The sequence below is a fragment of the Zootoca vivipara genome, chromosome 6 (assembly GCF_965207765.1).
Source record: "Zootoca vivipara chromosome 6, rZooViv2.hap1.1, whole genome shotgun sequence".
NCBI lineage: Eukaryota > Metazoa > Chordata > Lepidosauria > Squamata > Lacertidae > Zootoca > Zootoca vivipara.
In genome coordinates this window covers 63,555,410-63,580,352 of record NC_142589.1, presented here as the reverse complement: position 1 = coordinate 63,580,352, position 24,943 = coordinate 63,555,410, and the positions used below count along the sequence as shown (strand labels likewise).

Genomic DNA, 24,943 nt, shown 5'->3' with positions numbered 1-24,943 from the left:
GTATGTAAAATCGGCAGGTAAAAAAACCAAAATAAATCTGAAGAGCCAAAACAATAGCAAAAAAGGTTCCAGCCCTGAGCTCTCTTAGAGAGTAAAGCCCCGATCGCTAGGGCTGCAACTGCAAGAAGGCTGCGCCTTTGCAAACTGACTCGGGAGTAAGCCCCATTAAACTCGACCGGGACTTACTTGCGCGTAAAACACGTGCTGGATCAGGCCTTAGCTCTCTGTGTTGATAGGCTACTCGTTTTTCCAAAGAGGAGGATCTCCGCGGCTTGGGGAGAAAGGGAACAAGGGCAACTGGGTGCACTTTGTCTTTAACAGGCTCCGGGCCAAAAATCCGCGCTTGCACGCTCGCAGGCAGCGGCGGCGTAACAATATCCCCACGTGACTGCCATGAAAGCCTCTGTTCCAACCAGCCAGGCACCGAGGGAGGGAAAGAAACTTACAAGAGGTCGGAGAAGAGGCGCCGCTCGTCATTTACGCACTAGAGAGAGAAGCCAAACCTCGGGGATGTGATACGAAATTGACCAGAAAGGGCCGGGAAAGACGGAATTGGCCACGCTTCTGCCCTCCCCTCTTTTCTCTCCACTTCTCCGCCGTTTTGCTTCGCTCTCCTGTCACTCTTCTTCCTCCTTCGAATGCCCCCTTTCCCTCGCCGCCTCTTCCTTACTTTTGGATGACTTTCTCCCCCACAACCCCATCTCCCTCCCTTCTTCTCCCCGGCTGCAACTGCGCCCCGATCTCCAAGGTAACGCCTCTCGCAGCAACATGCCGGAGCAGATCAGCGTCTCCGAGTTCGTGGCCGTGACTTCGGAGGATCTCAGCTCGCCGGCGGCTTCCAGCTTCGCCTCCAAATTGCAGAAGTGCCGGGGGGCCGTGGTGGCGCTGGAAGAGGTGAGAGGGGCGGCGGAGGAAGTGGGGCTTGTATGGGGGGGCGGGGGGCATAGCTGCCAAGTTATCCCTTTTTTAAAGGGATTTTCACTTATGCTGAATAGGCTTCCTCGCGAGAAAAGGGAAAACTTGGCAGCTATGGCGGGGGGGCGAGGAAAGGCTCTTTCGTTGGGGGAAAGGGCTGGAGAACCGAGATGGTTTCCCTACAGCCCGCCATCTAAAAAATAATAATCGCGCCTTTCTTGCGCGTAAAAGTGGGCGCGGTTGTCTCCTCGGCGCGGCGCGCACCTGAGCCTTTACGTATTTACAGTACTAAGAAACAAGCCGCTCTAGTGCTCAGTGGGGTTTGCTTGCAGGTGATGATGCAGAAGGCAGCAGCAGGTTTAGTTCCGCGTTCCTAGCTCTCGCCACTTTCTCTAAAGTTTACGGCTTCCTTCAGTTGGGGAAGGGCCCAAACTCGGCGGCGGAGCGTCAGTCTTTGTGCGCAGAGGGTCCCAGGGTCCATCAGGCACCAGGTCAGATCAGAAATGCCCTTCGCCAGAAACTAAGAGTGCTGCTACGTAGCTACCTGGCATCGTAGACCACATCGAGCTAAGTGGCACCAACGTCTGCTCAGCTCTGTCCTCCAAGAGAAGGGGGGTGGCCATGGGGACTGCTGCCGCCTGCCCCTCAGCAACTGTCATCTGAAGCAACCACCCACCTTTGTCTTATGGTAGGAGGGCCAGTCCTGAAATCATTAGTACCATAGATTTTCTGCCTGAAAGTTCTTGAGTTCTGAGGCAGGCACTCACAAGTGTGGCACAGGGAACATCTATAGAACCAAGATTGCCCCCGATCTGCGCCAACCTGAGGGACACCCGATGCAGCCCAAATACAGCCCCAAACAAATGTGGGTGCAAGGCTAACGTTCCATTAGGGGTTTTTAAAACCCCAAATAAGCATATGGTTAGGAGGGGTGCAGGAGCAGATGCTGTGCCAACCCCCTCCCTCCAGGAACAGGAGGAGGTCAACCCTGCAGGCTGCTTCTTCGCAAGCGCTGTTCCTGTTGATAGAGCATGAGACTCTTAATCTCAAGGTCATGAGTTTGAGCCCCATGTTGGGCAAAAGATTCCTGCATTGCAGGGGGTTGGGCTAGATGAGCCTTGTGGTCCCTTTTTAAAGCACTTGAAGCAGACACCTTGCAGCCTTCTCACTTCATGCCCTGCCCCCTGACAGTCCCAGTTCACTCTAGACGACTCAGTCTGGCCAAGGCTGTCTTGATTTGGCCCAAGCTGAGATCCCCACAAGTAGGTTTGGTTTCGATTGGGCTTTGCCCTACTTTGTACTTGACAGATTCAGAATCCTTATTTATCCTCCTTGTAATTATCACTCCCAGCCATGCAAGTTCTTCTTCTGTTCTGAATGTAAGACAAGATTCTGTGAATGCACGGTCAGCATCCAGGACGCCATTCTTCCCAAGCCACCCTGCTTTGGTTACTTAGCCCTGTACTTTTTCTTGTTTGCTGTGACCCCACTGAACAAACTTTTGTTTGTTGAGCCTCTTCTCCACTTGGATCAATACTCCATCTGCATTTGACATGATATCATAGTTGTTCTCCATCCAGGTGTCTCTCTGTGTGTTTGTTCTGGGAGGGGGACTGTGAGATTTCTGAGTGACTCTTTACCAGAATGCTAAGATGCATGCATTTGGAATGGTTACTTCACCTGTTTCAATATTATGAACCAGGAGAGAATTCCTGGGAATGGGGACAAGAGATGAGTACCATTTTCGGAAGGCTTGCCGATCAGAAGGTCGATTCCCCCGACCGGGTGAGCTCCTGTTGCTCGGTCCCAGCTCCTGCCAACCTAGCAGTTCGAAAGCACGTCAAAGTGCAAGTAGATAAATAGGTACCGCTACAGCGGGAAGGTAAACGGTGTTTCCGTGTGCTGCTCTGGTTCGCCAGAAGCAGCTTTGTCATGCTGGCCACATGACCTGGAAGCTGTATGCCGGCTCCTTCGGCCAATAGAGCGAGATGAGCACGCAACTCCAGAGTCAGTCATGACTGGTCCTAATGGTCAGGGGTCCCTTTACCTTTTTATCATTAAGGCAACTATGTATCCTGTATTATAGAAGATAGTTTTTTGCTTGAAGGCACCCTCCGTTGGAAGGGCTGCAAAGCCCAAGTCTAGCTAAAACATAGGAGCATAAGAGGAGGCTGGCTGCTGGATCAGGCTGGTGAAACATCTAGTTCAGCATTCTCACAATGGCCAACCAGGCTCCCTAGATTAGAGGTCAGCAAACTGGACTATGTAAAACTGGACTATGTAAAAACACCAGGCAGGCCCCACAAATAACCCAGAGATGCATTTTAAATAAAAGGACACATTCTACTCTTGTAAAAACCCGCTGATTCCCTGACTGTCCGCGGGCCGGATTTAGAAGGCGATTGGGCCGCATCCGGCCCCTTGGGCCTTAGTTTGCCTACCCATCCCCAAACCTTGGCCCTCCAGATGTTTTGGACTACATTTCCCATCTTCCCCGACCACTGGTCCTGTTAGCTAGGGATCATGGGAGTTGTAGGCCAAAACATCTGGAGGGCTGCAGTTTGGGGATGCCTGATCTAGGGCATGGGTAGGCAAACTAAGGCCCAGGATTTTCCAGCAAATGGTATCCAGAGGCATATAGAAGGCTATAGAAATGCACTGTTATCAGTGTGAGATACAGTAGGTGGATTTCTGATGGTTGTTGTTGTTTAGTCGTGTCCGACTCTTCGTGACCGAATGGACCAGAGCACGTCTTTTTCTGATGGTAAAAGGTAAAGGTAAAGGGACCCCTGACCATTAGGTCCAGTCGTGACCGACTCTGGGGTTGCGCGCTCATCTCACATTATTGGCCGAGGGAGCCGGCGTATAGCTTCCAGGTCATGTGGCCAGCATGACAAAGCCGCTTCTGGCAAACCAGAGCAGCGCATGGAAACACCGTTTACCTTCCCGCTGTAGCGGTTCCTATTTATCTACTTGCATTTTGACGTGCTTTCGAACTGCTAGGTTGGCAGGAGCTGGGACCGAGCAACGGGAGCTCACCCCGTCACAGGGATTCAAACCGCCGACCTTCTGATCAGCAAGCCCTAGGCTCAGTGGTTTAACCACAGTGCCACCTGGGTCCTAAGGTTATTTCTGCAGCCCTCAAACTCTGAGTGTTTGACACATGCCAGTGAAAAGTTCCTCTGATCCATGCTTATTCTAGGTTGTTTGCAGAGATGAACATTGAGGTAGGCCAGAAATAAGAAGAATCAGTTTTGGAATAGGCTAGTAACCCCAACATATGTTTTATATTTGCAGTCTAAAAGCAGGAAATTCAAAAAGTGGGTTATCATATTCAGACTATACCTATTCAAAATCAAAGGGCAAGTTAGTGGCTAACCTAAATCCACTAAATTCAGCGGGACTCCTCTGAATTTGACTTATCTGGATACAGCCCAGTATGCTTTAGTCTTAATTTTTTAAAACACACACACATTCACAGAAGTCTTTCTAAAGAACATGGTTAGAGGCCGTTTCCACAAACGATGCTTTTCTTACAGTGTTGGAAGTGAAACATCCTTCAGCCAGAATTGATGCCTTCCACACTGAGTAATGCACTCTTTATTAAAAATGATATTTCTTTGTCTCGCTTGTTAAAGAATGCTTTGATTTCTGTCCCCTCCCCACACCCCTTCCCAGAAACCACAAGGAGTGTAATCTTGGATGATAATGAGAATTATATTTTTTGTCAAAAATTGCTGCCTTCCACACTGAGTAATGCACTCTGGATTAAAAGGAAGATTTGTTAATTTGTCTTGTAAAAGTGCTTTGATTTCCAAACCCTGAGAACTGCAGTCTTGGTTAATGATGAGAATTCCATTGCAATTCCTCAATCTGATATTACAGATACCTGCTCACTTTCTTAATTCTTTACAATACCTGAGGCCCTACATAATGGAGAGATTGCAGTGCTGTCCTTGGGCTGGAGACCTCTTCTGTTCCAAAAGCCTCTTCCATTATGCTGCTGTGCTATACAGTGCTTTCTCTAGTGCAGCACCATGAAAAGTATCTGATGAGTTCTGGGAAATGGGAAAACTTGCATGCATACACTTTGATCCAAAAAACAACAAAAAAAATATTAGACTTTCTTGGTCTCTTTGCCTATGTTCTTAATTTTCTTTCAAAACTGCTTGTTCATGTGGCCAATTCTGCATCTGCATAGTTCTCCCTGAGTGTCCCCCAGAGATGGAGTCAAGCTGACTCATGTATGTGATGACTCTCCACCCCTAACCATAGGCGCAGTTCTCAGGAATCATCTATATTTTGGGGGGTTGGGAAGCCGTAGTCTTCCAGATGTTCCGGGGTTCTGTCTTGGGCCCAGTCTTGTTCAACATCTTTATCAATGACTTGGATGATGGGCTTGAGGGCATCCTGAGCAAGTTTGCAGATGACACCAAACTGGGAGGGGTGGCTAACACCCCAGAGGACAGGATCACACTTCAGAATGACCTTAACAGATTAGACAACTGGGCCAAAGCAAACAAGATGAATTTTAACAAGGAGAAATGTAAAGTACTACACTTGGGCAAAAAAAATGAAAGGCACAAATACAGGATGGGAGACACCTGGCTTGAGAGCAGTACATGTGAAAAGGATCTAGGAGTCTTGGTAGACCACAAACTTGACATGAATCAGCAGTGTGATGCAGCAGCTAAAAAAGCCAATGCAATTCTGGGCTGCATCAATAGGAGTATAGCATCTAGATCAAGGGAAGTAATAGTACCACTGTATTCTGCTCTGGTCAGACCTCACCTGGAGTACTGTGTCCAGTTCTGGGCACCACAGTTCAAGAAGGATACTGATAAGCTGGAACGTGTCCAGAAGAGGGCAACCAAAATGGTCAAAGGCCTGGAAACAATGCCTTATGAGGAATGGCTTAGGGAGCTGGGTATGTTTAGCCTGGAGAAGAGAAGGTTAAGGGGTGATATGATAACCATGTTCAAATATATAAAAGGATGTCATATAGAGGAGGGAGAAAGGTTGTTTTCTGCTGCTCCAGAGAAGCGGACACGGAGCAACGGATTCAAACTACAAGAAAGAAAATTCCACCTAAACATTAGGAAGAACTTCCTGACAGTAAGAGCTGTTCGGCAGTGGAATTTGCTGCCAAGGAGTGTGGTGGAGTCTCCTTCTTTGGAGGTCTTTAAGCAGAGGCTTGACAGCCATCTGTCAGGAATGCTTTGATGGTGTTTCCTGCTTGGCAGGGGGTTGGACTGGATGGCCCTTGTGGTCTCTTCCAACTCTATGATTCTATGGTTCTATGATTCTATGTTGTTGAACTCCAACTCTCATCAGCCCCAGCCAGCATTGGCAATGGTCAGTGATGGGAGCTGTGGTCCAGCAACATCTAGGGAAGGTGTCACATTACCCACCCTGTATATAATTTTATACATGTAGATCCTGCCTTGTTGCTAAGTCAGCGGCAGTAATGCTTCTGAATTCCAGTTGCTGCAAACTACTGCAGGGGAGAGGGCTCTTGCATTTGGGTCTTGCCTGCGGGCTCTTTGCACAGACACCTGCTTGGCCACTTTGAGAACAGGATGCTGGACTAGATGGGTCTTTAGCCTGATCCAACAGGCTCTTCTTATGTTCAAGGAGTGTGCTTGAAATGGATCTTGGATCCATCTCCACTTTGAAATAGTTGTTGCTTTATGATTGGAAATAGCTTCATGGGCTAATTTTTGGGGTCACTGGGAAGCAGAATATAAAGGATATTAGTAATACAAACAATGTTAGCAATGCAAAACAATCATCATCATGCTGTTGGGTTGCGTGCCTTTGAGAATCATTTGCAACCTGACATATCTGATTCATGCACATTGGATCCCTACACCTCACCCGTGATCTGCTTCTTTGTTGCCTCTTATCAAATGCCAGGCTACACAGCTGGTCAAAGGGCACCTGCATGTTGTCCTGGCTTATGTGTATGTTTCCACACTCCAATAACTGTAAGACTCATACGGTAGAAGAAGAAGAAGAAGAAGAGGAGTTTGGATTTGATATCCCGCTTTATCACTACCCGAAGGCGTCTCAAAGCGGCTAACATTCTCCTTTCCCTTCCTCCCCCACAACAAACACTCTGTGAGGTGAGTGGGGCTGAGAGACTTCAAAGAAGTGTGACTAGCCCAAGGTCATCCAGCAGCTGCGTGTGGAGGAGCAGAGACACGAACCCGGTTCCCCATATTATGAGTCTACCGCTCTTAACCACTATACCACACTGGCTGTGTCCAAATGGTCATCCGTAATATAGAGCCCTTTATATTTTGTTGCAGCTTTTTTCTTTGAGTGGGCCGTTGCCTTTAAAACAATAACAACAACAACAACAACAACTGCTTGCTACTGTGATCTGGCACTATTCAGGGTGGAAATGAAGCAATAGGATGTTCCTGAATAGGCAAATTGCGGAAGATGAGGAGCTTAATTGCCCAACAGACACGTTGTGGCCCAAGAACTCTGCAAAATGCACATTGTGGTGGCAGGTTCCCCAAGGCGGTTCTAACACTATGAGAGTACAGTGCCTCTCCTTGGTATGGTGTAGGCACACATTTGGAGATGCTATTGCATTGCACCTGTGGTTCACCAGAAATGCTTTGTAATTAAACTGTCTGACCTCATGAGAGCTGAAGAAAAGCCCTGCTGGATCAGCCTCATCTAGTCCAGCATCCTGTTCTCACTGTGGTCAACTAGATGCTTATGGGAAGCCTCCAAGGAAGACCTGGACACAATAGCTGTCTTTCCGCTTGGGATTCCCAGCAACCATCATTCAGAGGCATATAGCCACTGGGGCTGGTAGCCATTGATAGCTTCATTCTACGATAATTTTCCTAATCCTTATTTAAAGCCATCCAAGTTAGTGGTTTTTGCTGCCTCCTGTGGGAGTGAGTACCGTAGCTTAATTATGCAAAAAAAAAAAAAAGCTTTCTTTTCTGTCCTGAATTTTCAAACATTCAGCTTCATAGGGTGGCTCCTGGTGCTAGTATTATGGGAGGTGGGGAGAGAGAAAACTTTTTCACTTCCTCCACACTTCACAACAGCCCCCTCTAGAGTAGGCTGATTCTTCTTCATTTGTACAGAGCAAGAAACAGGTTAAGAAATCAGAGCCACCCTGCAATTTCATTGCCAGACAAAGCTTTGCTCTTCTTCCAGATCCACTCTTCACATGAGCTCATGCTGACCTACTTCTAGATCATGCTTGGAAATCTGTCTTGGCCTCATGACCTCATATAGTTTACAGGTCAGGGGCTGGAAACAAAAGAACTCCACCTTCCATTGATTGTACAGTGCTGTATTTTTAAAGTTTAGAATTGCTGGGGGCCTAGTGATGCTACCCTGGCACCCCATCTGGGAAATCCATTTGACTCGGGGGAACTGTTTTGCCCCTGAAAGTTTTGCCTCTGGAAGTATATACTGAATTTTGCTTGCTTTTATATCACTGCTTTCTCAGCTCTTTTGGCTTGTGGTTGGCTTGTGTACGTGTGCCCCTCATTAAGCAAACGAGCTCTTCTTCTGCATAGTTATGTCCAGAGCTATACATGACCTATGGATTGCCCTAAATCTCCATTTTAACCGGTTAGACAAGAATCCCAGAAGCCACAGCTTGCAGTTATTTCCTGTAGTTAAGCAAAATGCCATTGGCCTACATGCATGTGTTTGGGAGACGTCATTTCCTCTGTATAGCAACCTCAGGTGCTGAGTGCCAATTGGATTATAGCCCAATTTGGGACACTGAGGAACAAGAGAGGCTATATCATTATGCAGAGGTTTGCAGAGGTATGAAAATGTATGTCAATCATCTGAAGTCATAACGACACTCACTTGTCAAAGTTGGCCCCAGGGATGGGGATCTGGCCCGTTGGTCTAAAAAGGTTCCCCACCCTCCACCGGAAGTGAGTGAAGTGGTTGAGGTTGCTGGGACTGAATTCAGTGAAGGTTGAGCTCATGGGCTGCAGCAAGCAGGTCAAAGAGAAGAACTGCAAATGTACCTGATCAGAGTTTCTCTCTTCTGATGCTGTCTTACAATTCTGAATGGCCAGGGCTGTGTCTTATTTACAGTAAATTATATCTTCCCTGTTCATCCCACCCACCCCAAATAGACACCAGGCTGCCTTTCAGCATAGGTTCCCATCAAATTACAACAGGTAGAATCAAGCTGGAGATGATAATAATAATAATAATAATAATAGTAAACCCAGCATTTAGAATTGCTGTATAACAAAGGAAATGCAGCAGTGAAAACAACCCTGATTCAAAATTGGAGTCGGAGGTGGTTAAAAGAACAGAATCTGCATCAAGCTCATTCTAAAGATGCTTAGACAACATTTCAGAACACCGGAGGCAGGAGGGGAAGTTGGCATTCCTGTCAGAATGGCGAGCCAGGGAGCGCCACAAGATTGAGGGTCCGATGCAATTTTGTGCTGATGGGCTGAGCTGTGACGAGATGGTTTCTCTCTCCCACTCACTTGTTCAGCTTCCCGCTTCCTAAGGGGTTGATCTCCTTTGGGGATTCGCAGTACTTGCTGCAGCAACCTTTAGAAACTGAAATGTGGAAGGAACAAATGTCACATGACCCAACACAACTCTTGTTACCCTCAAAAAAGGGGCTGTGGTCTCTGTTCACCACATTCCCTGTAGCATTCCCTATGTATGCACTTGCTCAGGGAGTCGTTCAGTTCATGTTATTGCTATTGGAACACCCCCCAAATGGCATCAAGAGGTAGTCATGGCCACCAACTTGGATGGCTTTAATGGAGGGAAAGAATATCAGTACAGTAGAGGATGTATCAGTACAGGATGGCTATGCTCTCCCTTCCTTGTTGGAGGCAGCATGCCTCTGAATGCCAGTAGCTGGCTGGAGTTGCTGTGGTGCTCACATTCTGCTTGTGGGGTTCTCATTAGGGTTGCCAGACTCAATAGAGGACAAGACTTCTGTGCCTTTATTTATTTATTTTTTTAAATTTAAAAAGCAAGTTTATTAATCGATTTAAAACATAACATAGAACAGAGGCATAGACGGCAACAGTGTAAGACAAAAACATCCAGTCTTATAAGTCATGACCATTGCCTATATCTATGCATATCTATGCGAATAAAAGAATACCCCTTCCCCCCACCCCCCACCCCTCTTTCTTTCTAAACCTTCCCTTACCATCATCCCTCCCTCCCCTCTGTTACCCTCTTTCCATATCGTACCATATGTATGTTATATATATACAACAATTTCAGAACAAGAAGAGAGAGAGAAAAATCAATAAGAATCATCGAAACTATAAATATTAACTCCTTCCTGCCATTTTCTAATGTATTCTTAAACTTATGCGAACGTACTACACCCAGTATATTTCTCTATTATACATGTCTAATACGTTCATTTTTCTTCATGCATCAAAAACCATATATATAAATTCAATTTTTCTTTCCCCCTTCTTTCTGTTTAATCAATTATTGCCAAATTCAGTGCACCTTTAGTATAATTTTGAACGTATAATTTATATTTTATCCAATTTTGCGATTTGCCTTTCAGGTTGTTTGTTAATAGGGCCATTTCTGCCAATTCTTGTAATTTACTCTGCCAATCCGTCAAAGTGGGGGCTTCAGTCTCCTTCCAGCTTTTTGCTATCAATAACCTAGCGGCTGCGGTTGCATATAAAAATAGTTCTTTCATTGCCGTTGGAATTTCGTTTCCAATTATACTTAAAATAAACGCTTCCGGCTTCTTAACAAAGGTTGTTCCTAGCATTTTCTTAATTTCCTCATAGATTTGGTTCCAAAATGTTTTGATCTTTTGGCAGGCCCACCACATGTGAAAAAGGTCACCCTTGTTTGCCCCACACCTCCAACAGGTGCTTGATGCATTTTTATATATTTTTGATAGTCTATAAGGGGTCAAGTACCACCGATGCTGGACTTTGAGCATGTTTTCTTTAATGGTATAACTCGCTGTAAAATTCATGTTAACCCTCCATAGTTGTTCCCAGTCTGCCAACATAATGGGTCGCCCAATATCTTGCGCCCACTTTATCATATTGCTTTTTACAGCCTCCTCCATTACGTGGTAATCCAGTAATAATTTGTACATTTTTGATATAATTTTGTTATTATTATTTATTAAGTTGACTTCTAATTTTGATGGTTTTCTCTCGAATCCTAATTTCTTATCCTTTATGAATAAATTATAAATTTGATGGTACTCCAACCATGTTGTGAAATATTTTTTAACTTCTTCATATTTTTTAATTGTTATTTGCTCATCCTTTTCTATCAATATGTTGTTATATGTTGTCCAGCATCCGTTCATGTTTCTTTTCTTGACCGCTGTTGCTTCCGTTGGGGATATCCATTTTGGGGTTTTTGGTTCTAAGTATTTTTTATATTTCCCCCATGTTTTTAGTAAAGGATATCTTATTATATGATTATTAAATCCTGTGTGGGACTTGCATTTCTCATAATTTAGGTAGGCATGCCACCCGAATCGGGTGTCATGCCCCTCCAAATCTAAAAGTTCTGTGTTTTTCAGAATGAACCATTCCTTTAACCATACGAAGCACACCGCCTCAAAATAAATTTTTAGGTCCGGGAGCCCGAACCCCCCTCTTTCCTTAGTATCGATTAATACTTTATGCTTTAGTCTGGGTCTTTTCCCGGACCATATAAATCTTGATAATTCTTTTTGCCAATTATCTAAAAATTCTAATTTTCGTATGATTGGAATTGTTTGAAATAAGAAGAGTAATTTTGGTAACACATTTAATTTAATTGCGGATATGCGCCCCAGAAAGGAGAGGTGAAGTCTATTCCACAGTTCTAAATCCTTTTTTATTTCCCCCCAAGTTTTCCGATAATTATCTTCAAATAGGTTTAAGTTTTTTGGAGTGATCCAGATCCCCAGATATTTTATTTTCGAATATATCTTTAAATTTGTTGCTTTTTCTATATTCAATTGTTCTTCCTTTGATAAATTTTTAACTAATAGCTTTGTTTTTCCTAAATTTAATTTAAATCCCGAGACTTTCCCATACTCTTCCATTACTTCTAATACTTTATTCAAGCTTTCTTTAGGCTGTTCCGTAGTAATTATAATGTCATCTGCGAATGATTTAATCTTATATTTATTTTTCCCTAAAATTATCCCTTTAATCTCTTCTTCATTTCTTATTTTTTGACATAATACTTCCAGGGCTAATATAAAAATTAGTGGGGATAGTGGACACCCCTGTCTTACTCCTTTGTTAATTTCGCATTTTTGAGACACCCTTCCGTTTATTATGATTTTTGCTGTTTGTTTTGTATATATTGCTTTGATGTTATTTTTGTACTGTTCTCCAAATTCCATATGGTGCATTAATTCTTTCATAAATTTCCAGGAAACCCTGTCGAAGGCCTTTTTGGCATCGACCGCCATTAAGGCAGCCGGTTTCTCTATCCGCAGATCTAAATATTCCAATATATTGATTATATTTCTTGTGTTATTATAGATATGTCTCCCTGGTAAGAAGCCTGATTGGTCCCTGTGTATTAATTCATTGAGGACTTTTTTGGTCCTCTCTGCCAGTATACTCGTGTACAGCTTGTAGTCGTTATTTAGAAGAGCTATAGGTCTATAATTAGAAATATCTAAAATATCTTTCCCTTGTTTAGGTATAATTGTAATGTAGCTTTCTTTCCAAGAGTTTGGCATTTTCCCTTTTTGTTGTATGTTATTCATTACATTTTTCAAAGGTTCTATCAATACCTCCTCTAATTTTTTATAATAAAGTGATGACAAGTCTGGAAACCTTAAAGAGAAACCAGCAGACCCTTTGTTTAATTTCCAAGCAAAGGGTCTGCTGGTTTCTCTTTAAGGTTTCCAGACTCAAAAGAGAGCAGGGCAATTAAAGGCACAGAAGTCCTGTCCTCTATTGAGTCTGGCAACCCTAGTTCTCATGGGCATCTGGTTGGTCACTGCGAGAACAGGATGCTGTGCTAGATGGTCTTTGACCTCTGATCTGGGAGGGCTCCTCTTATGAGTAAAACAAGGGAAACCTTCACTGAACAGGGGATAAAACAGCATACCTCAGAGCAGTTGCCAACATGGTGTCCTTCAGATGTTGGACTACAACTCACATCAGCCCCAAACAGCAAGGCCAATGGTCAAGGACTATGGGTATTGTGGTCCAACAACATTTGGAGTACCTTCTTTCTAAAGAAGTGTGCATGCACACGAAAGCTCATACCAAAATAAAAACTTAGTTGGTCTTTAAGGTGCTACTGAAGGAATTTTTTAATTTTGTTTCGACTCAGACCAACACGGCTACCTACCTGTAACTAGAACATTTGGAGTGTACTACTTCTAGAGAAATTGCCTTGGGGTGACATTTCCTCAATATTGGCTAACAGTTAAAAAAAAGACAAAGGAAAAATAAGCTAATGGATATTGCCACACGCTACAAGAATGAATTTCAAAAGTTGGTTTCCTTCCTGGGCCAAGGCCAGAAACCCTCCTTCACCTCTATCCACTCCAGTCTGGGTCTGCATAGGCTGGATTGAAATGTTGTTTTCAGGAGACAGAGAAAGTCTCATCATGGAGGAAGAGGCAAAGTGGAGGAGGGACACTGTACAGACATGTCTGGGCAAATTTCAGACACTGAAGTGGAGAGCTAATTGAGCCTTGTGACAAAATTCTTCAAAACGCTTGCAAAAACAAACAAACAAACAAACAAACAAACAAACGTGTGTGTGTTTGTGTGTGTGTGTGTGTGTGTGTGTGTGTGTGTGTGTGTGTAGGACATCAGCCTTGGCCTCCAGTCTATGAAAATAATTGAGAAATCCAGGATTTTACTGTAATTCTATCCTGGGCAGTAGTGAGTCCATCTTAAAGCAAAGGTCGGGAGTGAAATATAGTTTTAGGCTGTTAAGTAGATTGTAGCAGTAACTGGGGAGGGGGTGATTAATTGCTTTCCCGCCCATAGTGGATACTTCGGGGTGGGTTGTTCCTGGTAGTATGAATGTTTAAATGTGTATATTTTATGCAAAGGATTGAAATCCTTGTTATTGAGAGAGAGATGGATGGCTGTTCTTACCTGTTGATAACATTGCTGTACTTGTTTCAATGGATAAATAATGGCCGCAGTCCTTAGAATACACTGAAGAAGAATAAGAGTTTGGATTTGATATCCCGCTTTATCACTACCCTAAGGAGTCTCAAAGCGGCTAACATTCTCCTTTCCCTTCCTCCCCCACAACAAACACTCTGTGAGGTGAGTGAGGCTGAGAGTCTTCAAAGAAGTTTGACTAGCCCAAGGTCACTCAGCAACTGCTCACTTTTAATCTGGAATCAGTCCAAGCATAGGGATCTGAACCTTAGTCATCGTAAATCTGAAAATATTTTGACCCGTTACCTACCATCTGAAATAACCGTGCCTGGTCTTTCACTGAATGTAGTACAGTATTGCAAGCTTAAGAGAAATTGATGAAAGATCTACAGCAGGGGTAGCCGACATGGTGCCCTCCAGCAGGATTTGACTACAATTCTCATAAGCCGCAGCCAGGATAGCCATGAGCGACCATGTTGGCTACCCAGGATCAACACTTTACGACTCACGAAACTAGAGTTATTTTCACAGTTTAAGGTCAGCAATGAGGAAAAGTGGGGCTCTTGTGCCTTGAATTGGGCAGAAATTCAACTGATTAAGCCTTTTCTACTATGGAAATAAATTTGCGGGGGAAACCTTGCCTGTTGGCACTCTGCCTGCCAAGCATCTTAGTACTTGACATGTGACCCCCTGATTTAATTCTGAGCCTTCCACCCCACCTGCAAGAAATATGCAAATTTGCATGATGCAAAGTGCATGCATTATTTATGCAAATGCATGCCCACTTTTGCAGGTAGGGCAGAGGGCCCAAGTCCACAGACATTGTATTGGCCTCAGAAAATCTTCTTGGCACCCCTGACTCTGAATATCTTTTTTTATACTCTGCTGCTCCTAATTTTAGATTTCATAGCTGCCCTTTTCAGGCTGGGCTTCCTAAACAGTTGGCTGTGTTTTATTGCCGTACCAACCAGTTCCCACTTCATTGAGCAGCTCTGCAAAGTGGAGAATGGCTCTCATTGATCTTACTTAACAACCAGCCTGCAAAAGAAAGGGAGATTTCCAAAGAGGCACTCTCTTTCTGACAGCCAGAAAAAAAGAATCTATCTGGCTAGCCGGGCACATTTGGAAGGAATTCAAGGCTGATTCTAGAATGCAGAGTGTAAATTAGACAATTGCACAGAGAGGCTCCATGGGGTCAGTGATGGGGTCTAATGCAGTCACAGATGGAGGCTGTGTGAGGTCACCACCAGCTACAGGTGCAGAGCTGTCTCCTCTCTCTCATTCTGGAGACATTTTTTCCTTGCATCTCTGCATCTGCGGCTGAGCTGATTATCCTCAAGGAGGGGTGTATATCTCTGAGAGATTTTGGACTGCAGCTGCATAAGTCCAGTGGGACATGCACAGCTGCCTGGCTTGGCTTCTGCTGGCATGAGCTTGGGGATCTTAGAAAGTAAAATAAAAAGCAGTGTCTGTGGGCGTGTGTAAGATGCTATTTTGCACACCAGGAAGGCTCTTTTTTGAACTGTTGATAGACATAGGTAGTTACCTTGGATGGAGTCAGACCCCTGCACATCTAGTTCAGTACTGTCAATACTGATTGATGGCGATGCTCCATGGCTTCAGAGGGGGACATTCCTAGTCCGTCTTGGAGATGCTGAGGATTGAACCTGAGACCATCTGCTTGCAAAGCAGATGCTTTGTTACTGAGCTGCCGTTGGATTGTCAACCTCATGCAGCTGCTGGATGACCTTGGGCTAGTCACACTTCTTTGAAGTCTCTCAGCCTCACTCACCTCACAGAGTGTTTGTTGTGGGGGAGGAAGGGAAAGGAGAATGTTAGCCGCTTTGAGACTCCTTAGGGTAGTGATAAAGCGGGATATCAAATCCAAACTCCTTCGACAGTGAGTTGTGGGATGGTGATGTCTTCCTAGCACTTTGTCAACCCATGGGTGGGGAACCTAGGACCCTCCGGATGTTGTTTGACTCCCCTCAGTCCCAGCCAGTATACCAACAGTAATGGGAATTACAGTCTAGTGCACTGTTTCTCAAACTCGGGTCCCTAGCTGTTGTTGGACTACAACTCTCATCATCCCTGACCACTGGTCCTGCTAGCTAGGGATGATGGTATTTGCAGTCCAACAATATCTGGGGATCCACAAAAGGTTTTCCCATGCTCTAACTTCCTTGCCTTTAAAAAACAAAGGTTCAGGAGAAGTTGCTAGAGAGCAGGGGTTGCGGTACTGACGTCCTCTAGATGTTGTTAGACTGCAGCTCCCATCATCCCCTGACCATTGGGCATGCTGGCTGTGGCTGATGGGGGGTTGTCCAACAACATATGGAGAGCACCACATTGCAACTCCTGCTGTAGAACAAGAGAATGGAATACAGGCGACTCTCAACTTATGCTTGGGTTATGTTCTGGACAGTGTTCAAAGTTCAGCAGGAGCCAGGCATATTTTGCACCTGGCTATCAGCCACTTGCAACCAAATGAAGATGCTTGGGCACCAGGATGATACCTGACATCTCTCCCATCTGGAGGTGCATGCCTGGGGATCTTGACTGTTTTCACACACTAGCAACACAACCTGCAGAATTCTATCTGTTACATTTTATCTGCACAATCAGAATGAATTTCGGGAACCAAGAAGTCATATTGAAAAATACGACTTTCAAGCTGTCAGGCCCAACAATAATAACTAGGCATTCCATTTTGGGGACTGGTTTAAGGAGCCATATGACGCCTAGCTTATATATCTGAGCTTATAAATGTGAATATGCACAAGTTGCAATTTACCTGTACAGCAGACAGGTGAGCTTTCGTTGTTGATTGGAGGAGTGGGGCATAGGTCTTGGCTTGAGAATAGGCATGTTTACAAATGTTTTGTCTGAACAATGCTAGAATGCTTGCAAGAACTTCCAGATCTTTGAAAGTAGGAAAGTGAAGGAAGGGGATGTTTCTTCTGAGATGGCAACAAAATGCAAGGGTGTGGCCTCATTCTTAGCTTTATGAAAAACAAAAAAACAAATCTGTTTGCTGCAACTGAGAATCTCATGCTATGGAGTATAATTAGCAACAAGCAGTCTGCCTCTCACCTGCGTCTGGTCTTCCAGGAACAAAGTAGGTGTTTGTCCCTCCTGCAGCTCCTGAGACAGGCTCAGGCCTGCCAAGGACACTGTGGATGTTGGTGGAGCCCTGCTTCCTTGCTTAGGTGGATTCCTGACTGTGAGGTTCGTGCTGTTTTCAGGGAGCAATGAGAGGCTGACTCGGAGGCAAATCCAAGCACCTCTGATGGTTGCAGGTTCAAATTTGTTTATTTGCAAAGGTATAGCCCACACTTTCACAAAAATAAAGCAAGGTGTGGTACAACACCTAAAGATAGAATCAACGAAAAGATCCATAAAAACAGAAATAGATATCAGTAGATACTGATTGGTTATAAGGAAACCACCCTGAGATTAAAAGCTCTACTGACTGAGCTATCCCAGCTGTTAACATCAGGTTCTAAACAAAGAACTAAGGCTGCCTTCCATGCATGCTAAAGGTTGCGTTGGGATTAGGGTTGCCAGACTCAATAGAGGACAGGACTTCTGTGCCTTTAATTGCCCTGCTCTCTTTTGAGTCTGGAAACCTTAAAGAGAAACCAGCAGCGCCTTTGTTTAATTTCCAAGCAAAGGGTCTGCTGGTTTCTCTTTAAGGTTTCCAGACTCAAAGAGAGCAGGGCAATTAAAGGCACAGAAGTCCTGTCCTCTATTGAGTCTGGCAACCCTAGTTGGGATCCTCTGGGTTGTGTGTGCTGTAATGCAAGTGCTGATGAAGTCCCTTCCCTTAAGAAGACCCCTTTCCCCCAGCCAAGCTCCCCTCCCCTCCACGGTTTTCCTCTGACTTCATCCCATTTTAACAAATGTTATCCCTTGCTTGACCCTAAACAATTGCTTTCTCCCCATCCCATGATTACATCCTCCAAGTATTTTTCCAGCACTGTTATCATGACTGAACCTCAGCCAAGCTTAAGGTTAACTCTTTGCTGCTCCATCCGTCTCTGCAACCTGTTTGATGGTTTGTGGCAGTGCTGCTCTCATAGATGAGCAGGTAAACAAAGACCCCTGCAATTTGGCGTGAGGGAGGAATAAATTCAATTTGCGATGAAAATCTGGCAATTAGTGCTGACAGAAAAATTAACCACCAAACTCTCTCTCCTAAAGCAAGTAATAAAACTGTTAGTCTTAACCTTAATCCCTGTCCATTGACTTGCACTGAAAGTCTAAGCCAGGCTTTCTGATATTTTCATTCCAACCCCATGCTAAATATACCCATCCCATGCCGAAGGCTTGGGGTGGTAATATCGGGGGGGGGTGTTTATTGTTACACCCCAAGCTTTGATTTATACAGCCAGGGCACCACATCCCATTTGCCACTTGAGGTGGAACAGGAAGTGCCTCCCTGCCCTGCTGCTGCTGCCGCCGCCAACACCACCCGCTCTGCTACCACTGCCAGGAGGTGCTAATTTCAGGGAAGATCACACAGGTTTTGGGTGAGATGGTGCTGCTGCTTCTCTTGTCTCTGGAGGAGGCAGTGGGGTAGGTGGGATGCCTGCAGGAATGCTGCCTGGGCGACTTCTGCCACCTGAGGCAGCCTCCTCCCCCTGCCTAATGGCTCTGCCAGCTGCATACAGCTAAGGTGAAAAGCTACAGCGTGCTGTCATTGCTGATTTAGAGTTAATAACCGATTGAGGTTGCTTGTGGTCAGGGCCAGATTTAGGTTTGATGAGGCCCTAAGCTACTGAAGGTAATGCGGCCCTTTATATGTCCAGCTGTCCTTTGTCAACAACAAATTGTCACTGTTTTTTGTGTTGAATATACAGCATGCTATATGGTAATTTATGGACCTAAAGGTAAAGGTACCCCTGATCATTAGGTCCAGTCGCAGACGACTCTGGAGTTGTGGCACTCATCTCGCTCTGTAGGCCGAGGGAGCCGGCGTTTGTCTGCAGACAGCTTCAGGGTCATGTGGCCAGTATGACTAAGTCACTTCTCGTGAAACCAGAGCAGCGCACGGAAACACCATTTACCTTCCCGCCGGAGCGGTTCCTCTTTATCTACTTGCACTTTGATGTGCTTTTGAATTGCTAGGTTGGCAGGAGCTAGGACTGAGGAACGGGAGCTCACCCCATCGCGGGGATTCGAACCGCCGACCTTCTGATCGGCAAGCCCTGTATGGAGTTATCCACACACATACCAAGCCATCTGAAGGCAGCCCTGCACAGTATAGGGAAGTATGGTGTGTGTGTGTGCACACACTCGCCTCCAGAGTGACTAAGCCGCTTCTCGTGAAACCAGAGTAGCGCACGGAAACACCGTTTACCTTCCCGCTGTAGCGGTTCCTATTTATCTACTTTCACTTTGATGTGCCTTTGAACTGCTAGGTTGGCAGGAGGAGGGACCGAGCAACGGGAACTCACCCCGTCGCGGGGATTCGAATCGCCGACCTTTTGATCAGCAAGCCCTAGGCTCTGTGGTTTAGACCGCAGCGCCACCCGCGTCCCTAATTTATGGACCTAATCTAATAGGTCTCTAAAGCCATTTGCACATAATAAATAGGAGCATACACAACACAAAACACTGTTGCTGTATGTAGGTTTTATTTTATTTGTTTTTTATCTTAACAACTGGATGTACATATCCAAAATATGTTTTTCCTTTACATTGTTTGGGGGCCCTCAAGAGAGTGGGACCTTAAGCTATAGCTTGTTTAGCTTATACGTAAATCCAGCACTGCTTGTGGTTGTTCCTTCTTAGGGAAGAGTTGTGGGGTAGGGACTGCCCTGATCTCAGAGGTGGAAGGGAGAGAATGCTTCAGGAGAGCAAGACAGATGGAACCACTACTAGCTTCATCTGTAACTTGAAGAACTTGCTTTTCCATCCTCCCTCACATTACTTTCCCCTTGTGTGTCATATCTCTTTTGAATTGTGAGCCTGAGGGCAGGGGCTGTCTTAGTATTGATTTTTTGTTGTTGTCTTGAGAGACTTTTTGGCTAAAGGGGTGGTGTGCAATTGCTCATTAATAAGAAAAAAAACAAAAAACTTTTGCAAAACTCATGCAAATTTGCAAAGCAGCCAATCGCTGGTGACCCTCTGGGTGTGGATGAGCACTTAACAGTAATGGACATTTTGCCTCAAATGGCCAGACAGAGAGAGAAGGCTGGTGTCTCTCCTTTTTACTGTGGCAGAAAGGCATCTTTAGGATCCGGCTTTGTTTTGTGATTCATTGTTTGAATCCCTCCCAGCGAGGGCAGAAGGAAAGTGGGATTGGAAGTTACTTTGGATAGAAAGGAGGGCTCAGGAGACGCACCTGTTTCCACATTCACAGAGGCTCCTGTTTGGCTGTTGGGGGCATTTTATGCTTTTGGTACCCCAGTCCCAGCTGCCTTCTTTCTGTTCTCCATGCATGCAAATAGCTTGGTCGGTAGACCATGGGTTTACATCAGTCAGGGTCATGCGTTCGAGCCCCACATTGTGCAAAATATTCCTGTATTGCAGGGTGTTGGACTAGATAACCCTCATGGTCCCTTCCAACTCTGTATTTCTATGACTCTATGATTCAGATACCTTCTGTGTGCATTTGTAAGGATACAATTCAGCAGAGATCTCTATCAACCTTTTTAGCCTCAGTGGCTAGCTGCTTGGCTTCTCCTTTTGCATGAGTGAGGTGAAACAAACCAAGCAGTCTTCAGTTAACCATAGTTTCCCATTTTCTCCAAACCAGGAAAGATTGTGACATCTGAATTACACCACTGACAGTTGGTTTCTAAACAGTGAAATACTTAGGCCCTAGGAAGTAATAGCATGCACGACAAAAGGACAAAACACTTTGCTTTCTTTAAAAAATATGATTGACTGACCTTCTTTGGATGACCTTGGCTATCATTTTATTGGGCAGTATAAAATGTCACTGGAATGGATGCTCTTATATCCCACTGTAGTTTCTCTGGTGCTGCAATTTAAGTCTTGAATATCTCCTTGAACAGGCCTTTTAAACTTTACTGCGAACCATTTCTCCCCCTCACTCCCTGATACAGTATCTGAAATTATACCCCTGGATGGAGGATGGAGAGAGGCACTTTCAGGGATACTGTAACCATGGACAAATGACTGAAGGGGGGAGTACAGTATTTGGCCTCCAGAAAGGAAATCCCTTCCTGCTATTAAAGGTTCCTAGTTTTGATGGCTATTTGCTGGCAGCCAGGATTAGAGGCAGGCAGCATGCCTGTGAATTCCAGAGAGGGCTATGATTCTCCTGCCTCCTGCTAGGCAAAAAGGATACTGTATTGTAGATATTCTGATATAGGGCAACTAAAATGACCAAGGGGGTGGAGTGCAGGGCTTTGAACTTTTTAGCTGAGAGAAAAAATGAGCAAGAGGTGACATGATAGAAGTTTCTAAAATTATGTATGACATGGAGAAAGTGGAGAGAAAAGTTGTTCTCCCTCTAGAGACCCTGGGAACATGCAATGAAGCTGAAGGTTGGAAGATTGGGGCAGATAAAAGAAGGCACTTCTTCACATAGTGCATAGTTAAAACTATGGAACTTGCTCTCATGGGAGGGGAGGCAGTGATGGGCGCCACTCTTCCTCACCATGTATTTGATTCAAACGGGTGTCTGTCTGAGCTGTCCCTGAGCGCAGGCTCCATTTTTGTAATCGGCTATGTATTTTGAAACATAATAGTATTTTGACTTGCATATATCAGAGCCAACTCCTAGGGGCCGAGGTCCCTTCACACCCCCAATAAAATATTTGAGGGGGCTGGGTCCCTCCAAAATTGATGGGCATTGCCATTCAAATGGTGAGCGTGTGCTACATCTTGTGATCAATTACGCAGGATGGTGCTTACCTGCCCCTCCCCCCATGTTTTGTTCAAGTTGGCACCCTTGCTTGCATAGTTTTGCTGCTGCCTTTGCTGTGACCCAGTGCAAGACGGTTAAATAAGTGGATGCTATAACTTAATGGGTTGTTGCCTGGTTCTTTTATTAAGAGGGAAACCAAGAGGAAGCCGGCTAACCTTCATTAGGTGGAATTGCTCAAAAAAGGAAAGGCTTCGCAACCTCATTCCAAAGCTTTAATTTTCGTTGCCAAGGATGGGGTTTTAATATTCTGCCTAACTCACACGTGTAAGAGACTGGAGAGATAAATTGTATTCAGTATGTCCTCTCCTAGCCATCAATAACTCATCCCACAGTCACACCAGAAGCTCCTGTATACCAAATCAGACCATTGGCCCATCTAACTTGTCTACAGTGTAGACACTGACTGGGGCTCTCTATACTGGCTGGCAGTGTCTCTAGAGTTTCAGAGTTCAGACCCTACCTGGAGATGCCGGGGATTGAACCTGGGACCTTTTGCAAGCAAAACAGTTGCTCTACTGCTGAGCTGAGCTCCTGGACAGGCCACATTCCAGTCTCAAGACAGAGTGCAAGAGAAGGCAGCAGACATTCAAATGAGGCCCTGCTAGGTGCTTAGGCAGGTTTCAGGTTGCGCCAGGGGCTGCCTGAATGTCTTGCGCTGAGGTCTTCCCCATCATTTGATACCTTTGATCCTTTCAAACTAGAAGCGCCTGTGATCTTCTGCATGCAAAACGTGTTCTCTGCCACAGAGCTATGCCCTTGTTGCAGCCAGGGAGGAACTGGCTGGAAGCCACACCTCCTTTTCTGCACTGTTCAGTCAATGCATTCTCTCTCTTTCACTCTCAATCTCCGTGCAGCCCACCCACCCCCTCCCCATGCTTGGGATCTCTCCACTCCAGATTCGGGTAGCCTGGCAGCTGCCTTGCACATCTGCCACAGGCCGGAGCTTCAAAGAGACTTTGTGTGGCCTCGCAATTCCCTCTTCCCGCCTCTTGGCTTGGCACTGCCCAGCAACTCTAACAAACCTTTGTGTCTTTCTCTCTCTCTCTCTTTTGCCTTGCAGAGCCTGGATGGAGACCAAGCCATTCTCCAGCGGATCAGGAAATATGTGAAAGCTATTCATGCTTCTGGGCTCAGTAAGTTAATGCTCTCTGCGTGCTGGTGTGGCTGCCAAGGGGTGGGGAAGAGTGGGGGGGACACCTTGGGGGGAACGGGTAGGTGCTGCCAGGTGTGTGCAAAGTGCAATCTGACCCCCCCCCCCCCCGTACAGTGATAGCAGTGTCATTTGAATAACACAAAGTCGAGAAAGAAAATGAACTTTACTGGGCAAACTGAACAAAAGCAGCGCATAACTTGTGCATAACGTGAGGAGAAATAATCGGGGTTGTGGGTTTTTTTTGTCTTTTAGAACAGGCCTCCTTCAAAGCAGAAAGATATTCAGCAGTGCATACTGAGGAAAGGGTCCCTTAGAACTCCCACAGCCAATCAGAGCACAAGGATCATGCCATTCTGATTGGGTGCTAGGCAAACACTTCCACTACCACCCCCCTCTTGATTGGCTGTCTTAACTGTCATTAGAATGAACCCTTAGGCTACTAACCGAATGATCCCTGCTGTTGTACTTCAAATAATCGGGGAACTTGGGAAGCTGCCTCACACAGTCAGACCATTGGTCCATCTAGCTTGGCATTGTTCATGCTAATAGACAGTACCTTTCTACAGAGTTTTAATGTTGGACTATTTCCCAGGCCCTGCTTCGCCAGCTTCTTGCTTTTCTGATTTAAGCTCTGCCACCAAGTTGTTGCAGCCCTTCTCTTTTCCTGGATTTTGGAGAAACCCCCTTTAACCTCTTTCTTAGCGTTTCACTGGTCTAGTTCACAGTCCATCACCCGCAAAGTCTGGTGACCCTACAAGATGACTCTCTTTGGTGGGATATATGAATTGGAATCTGGATTTGCCCTCTCCCAGCTGCCCCATCACCAGACTGACCTTTTGCTTTCCCCACAGAAGCTGTGCTGTTTGTAAACATTCTGTGACAGCCTCCTTCGCAGCTAAACATATTTGGAGATTTTTATGAGGTTGCAGTGGCAGCAGGAGCACAATTTGCCTTTGTGCAAGGTTTAGCTGGTGTCAGCCTTGTGCAATCCGCTTTCAAAATACTGTATATAAATTGCAACACAAGACCTCTGGATTAGGATCCCTTTGAAGCGAAGGCATAACAAAATCTGCACTGAGCATTCTTGCCCTAGAACAGCACAAGTGAAGGATTTGGAACCTGCTGCCTTCCAGATGTTGCTAGACTACAACTCCCATCCTCTCCAAGCTGGCTGGGGCTGATGGGAGTAGTTGTTCAACAACATCTGGAGGGCAGCAGGTTGGTGAAGGGGGCCCCTGGTCCATGATGATGATGATGATTTATATATACAGTATGCCGCCCATCTGACTGGGTTGCCCCAGCCACTGTGAGAGGCTCTCAACAAAATGTTTAAAACACGCCAAAACCTCAAACATTAAAAATTTACATGTACAAGGCTGCCTTCAGATGTCTTCTAAAGGTCAGATAGTTGTTGATTTCCTTGACATCTGATGGGAGGGCGTTCCACAGGGTGGGCGTTACTACTGAGAAGGCCCTCTGCCTGGTTCCCTGTAACTTCACTTCTTGGAGCTTGTCAGGGAGTTGTTGTGGCTACTCCTGAGTAAAGACGCTCCAGTCCGTTGTGTCTTTAAAGGTTTTATTGTGCATGCTATTTACAGTGCAGAGATAGCAGAAAACATGACCGCCTAGTCACTCTCAGAACCCGGCAATGGCGCCCGTTGGCTTCGGGGCCAACATAATAACCTGGACTTCCTGAAACGCCGCCCCTTCGGCCTGCGTTTGGGCGCACGCCTCAATTTGGGCACCGGAAGGAGCGGTGTCACTTCTTCCCCTTGCTGGCTGGGATGGTGCCTGGGCTCTGATGCCTCCCTGAGCCGTCCCTCCTCCCCTAGATGGTCAGAGTGGTGCTGGGGCTCCGATACGTCA

General features: G+C 45.5%; 1 protein-coding gene across 1 annotated transcript in view; it reads left to right on the top strand.

Annotated features, from left to right (window-relative positions):
• The first annotated feature begins 302 nt into the window (after window positions 1-302).
• The window catches only part of ASAP3 (ArfGAP with SH3 domain, ankyrin repeat and PH domain 3), a 77,548-nt gene continuing 52,907 nt past the window's right edge, over window positions 303-24,943 (top strand). Inside the window, exons 1-2 of the mRNA XM_035120399.3 lie at window positions 303-894; window positions 22,985-23,057. Of these exons, the coding sequence (XP_034976290.2) occupies window positions 769-894; window positions 22,985-23,057 (199 nt within the window). The 5' untranslated portion in view covers window positions 303-768. The remainder of the gene's footprint in view (window positions 895-22,984; window positions 23,058-24,943) is intronic.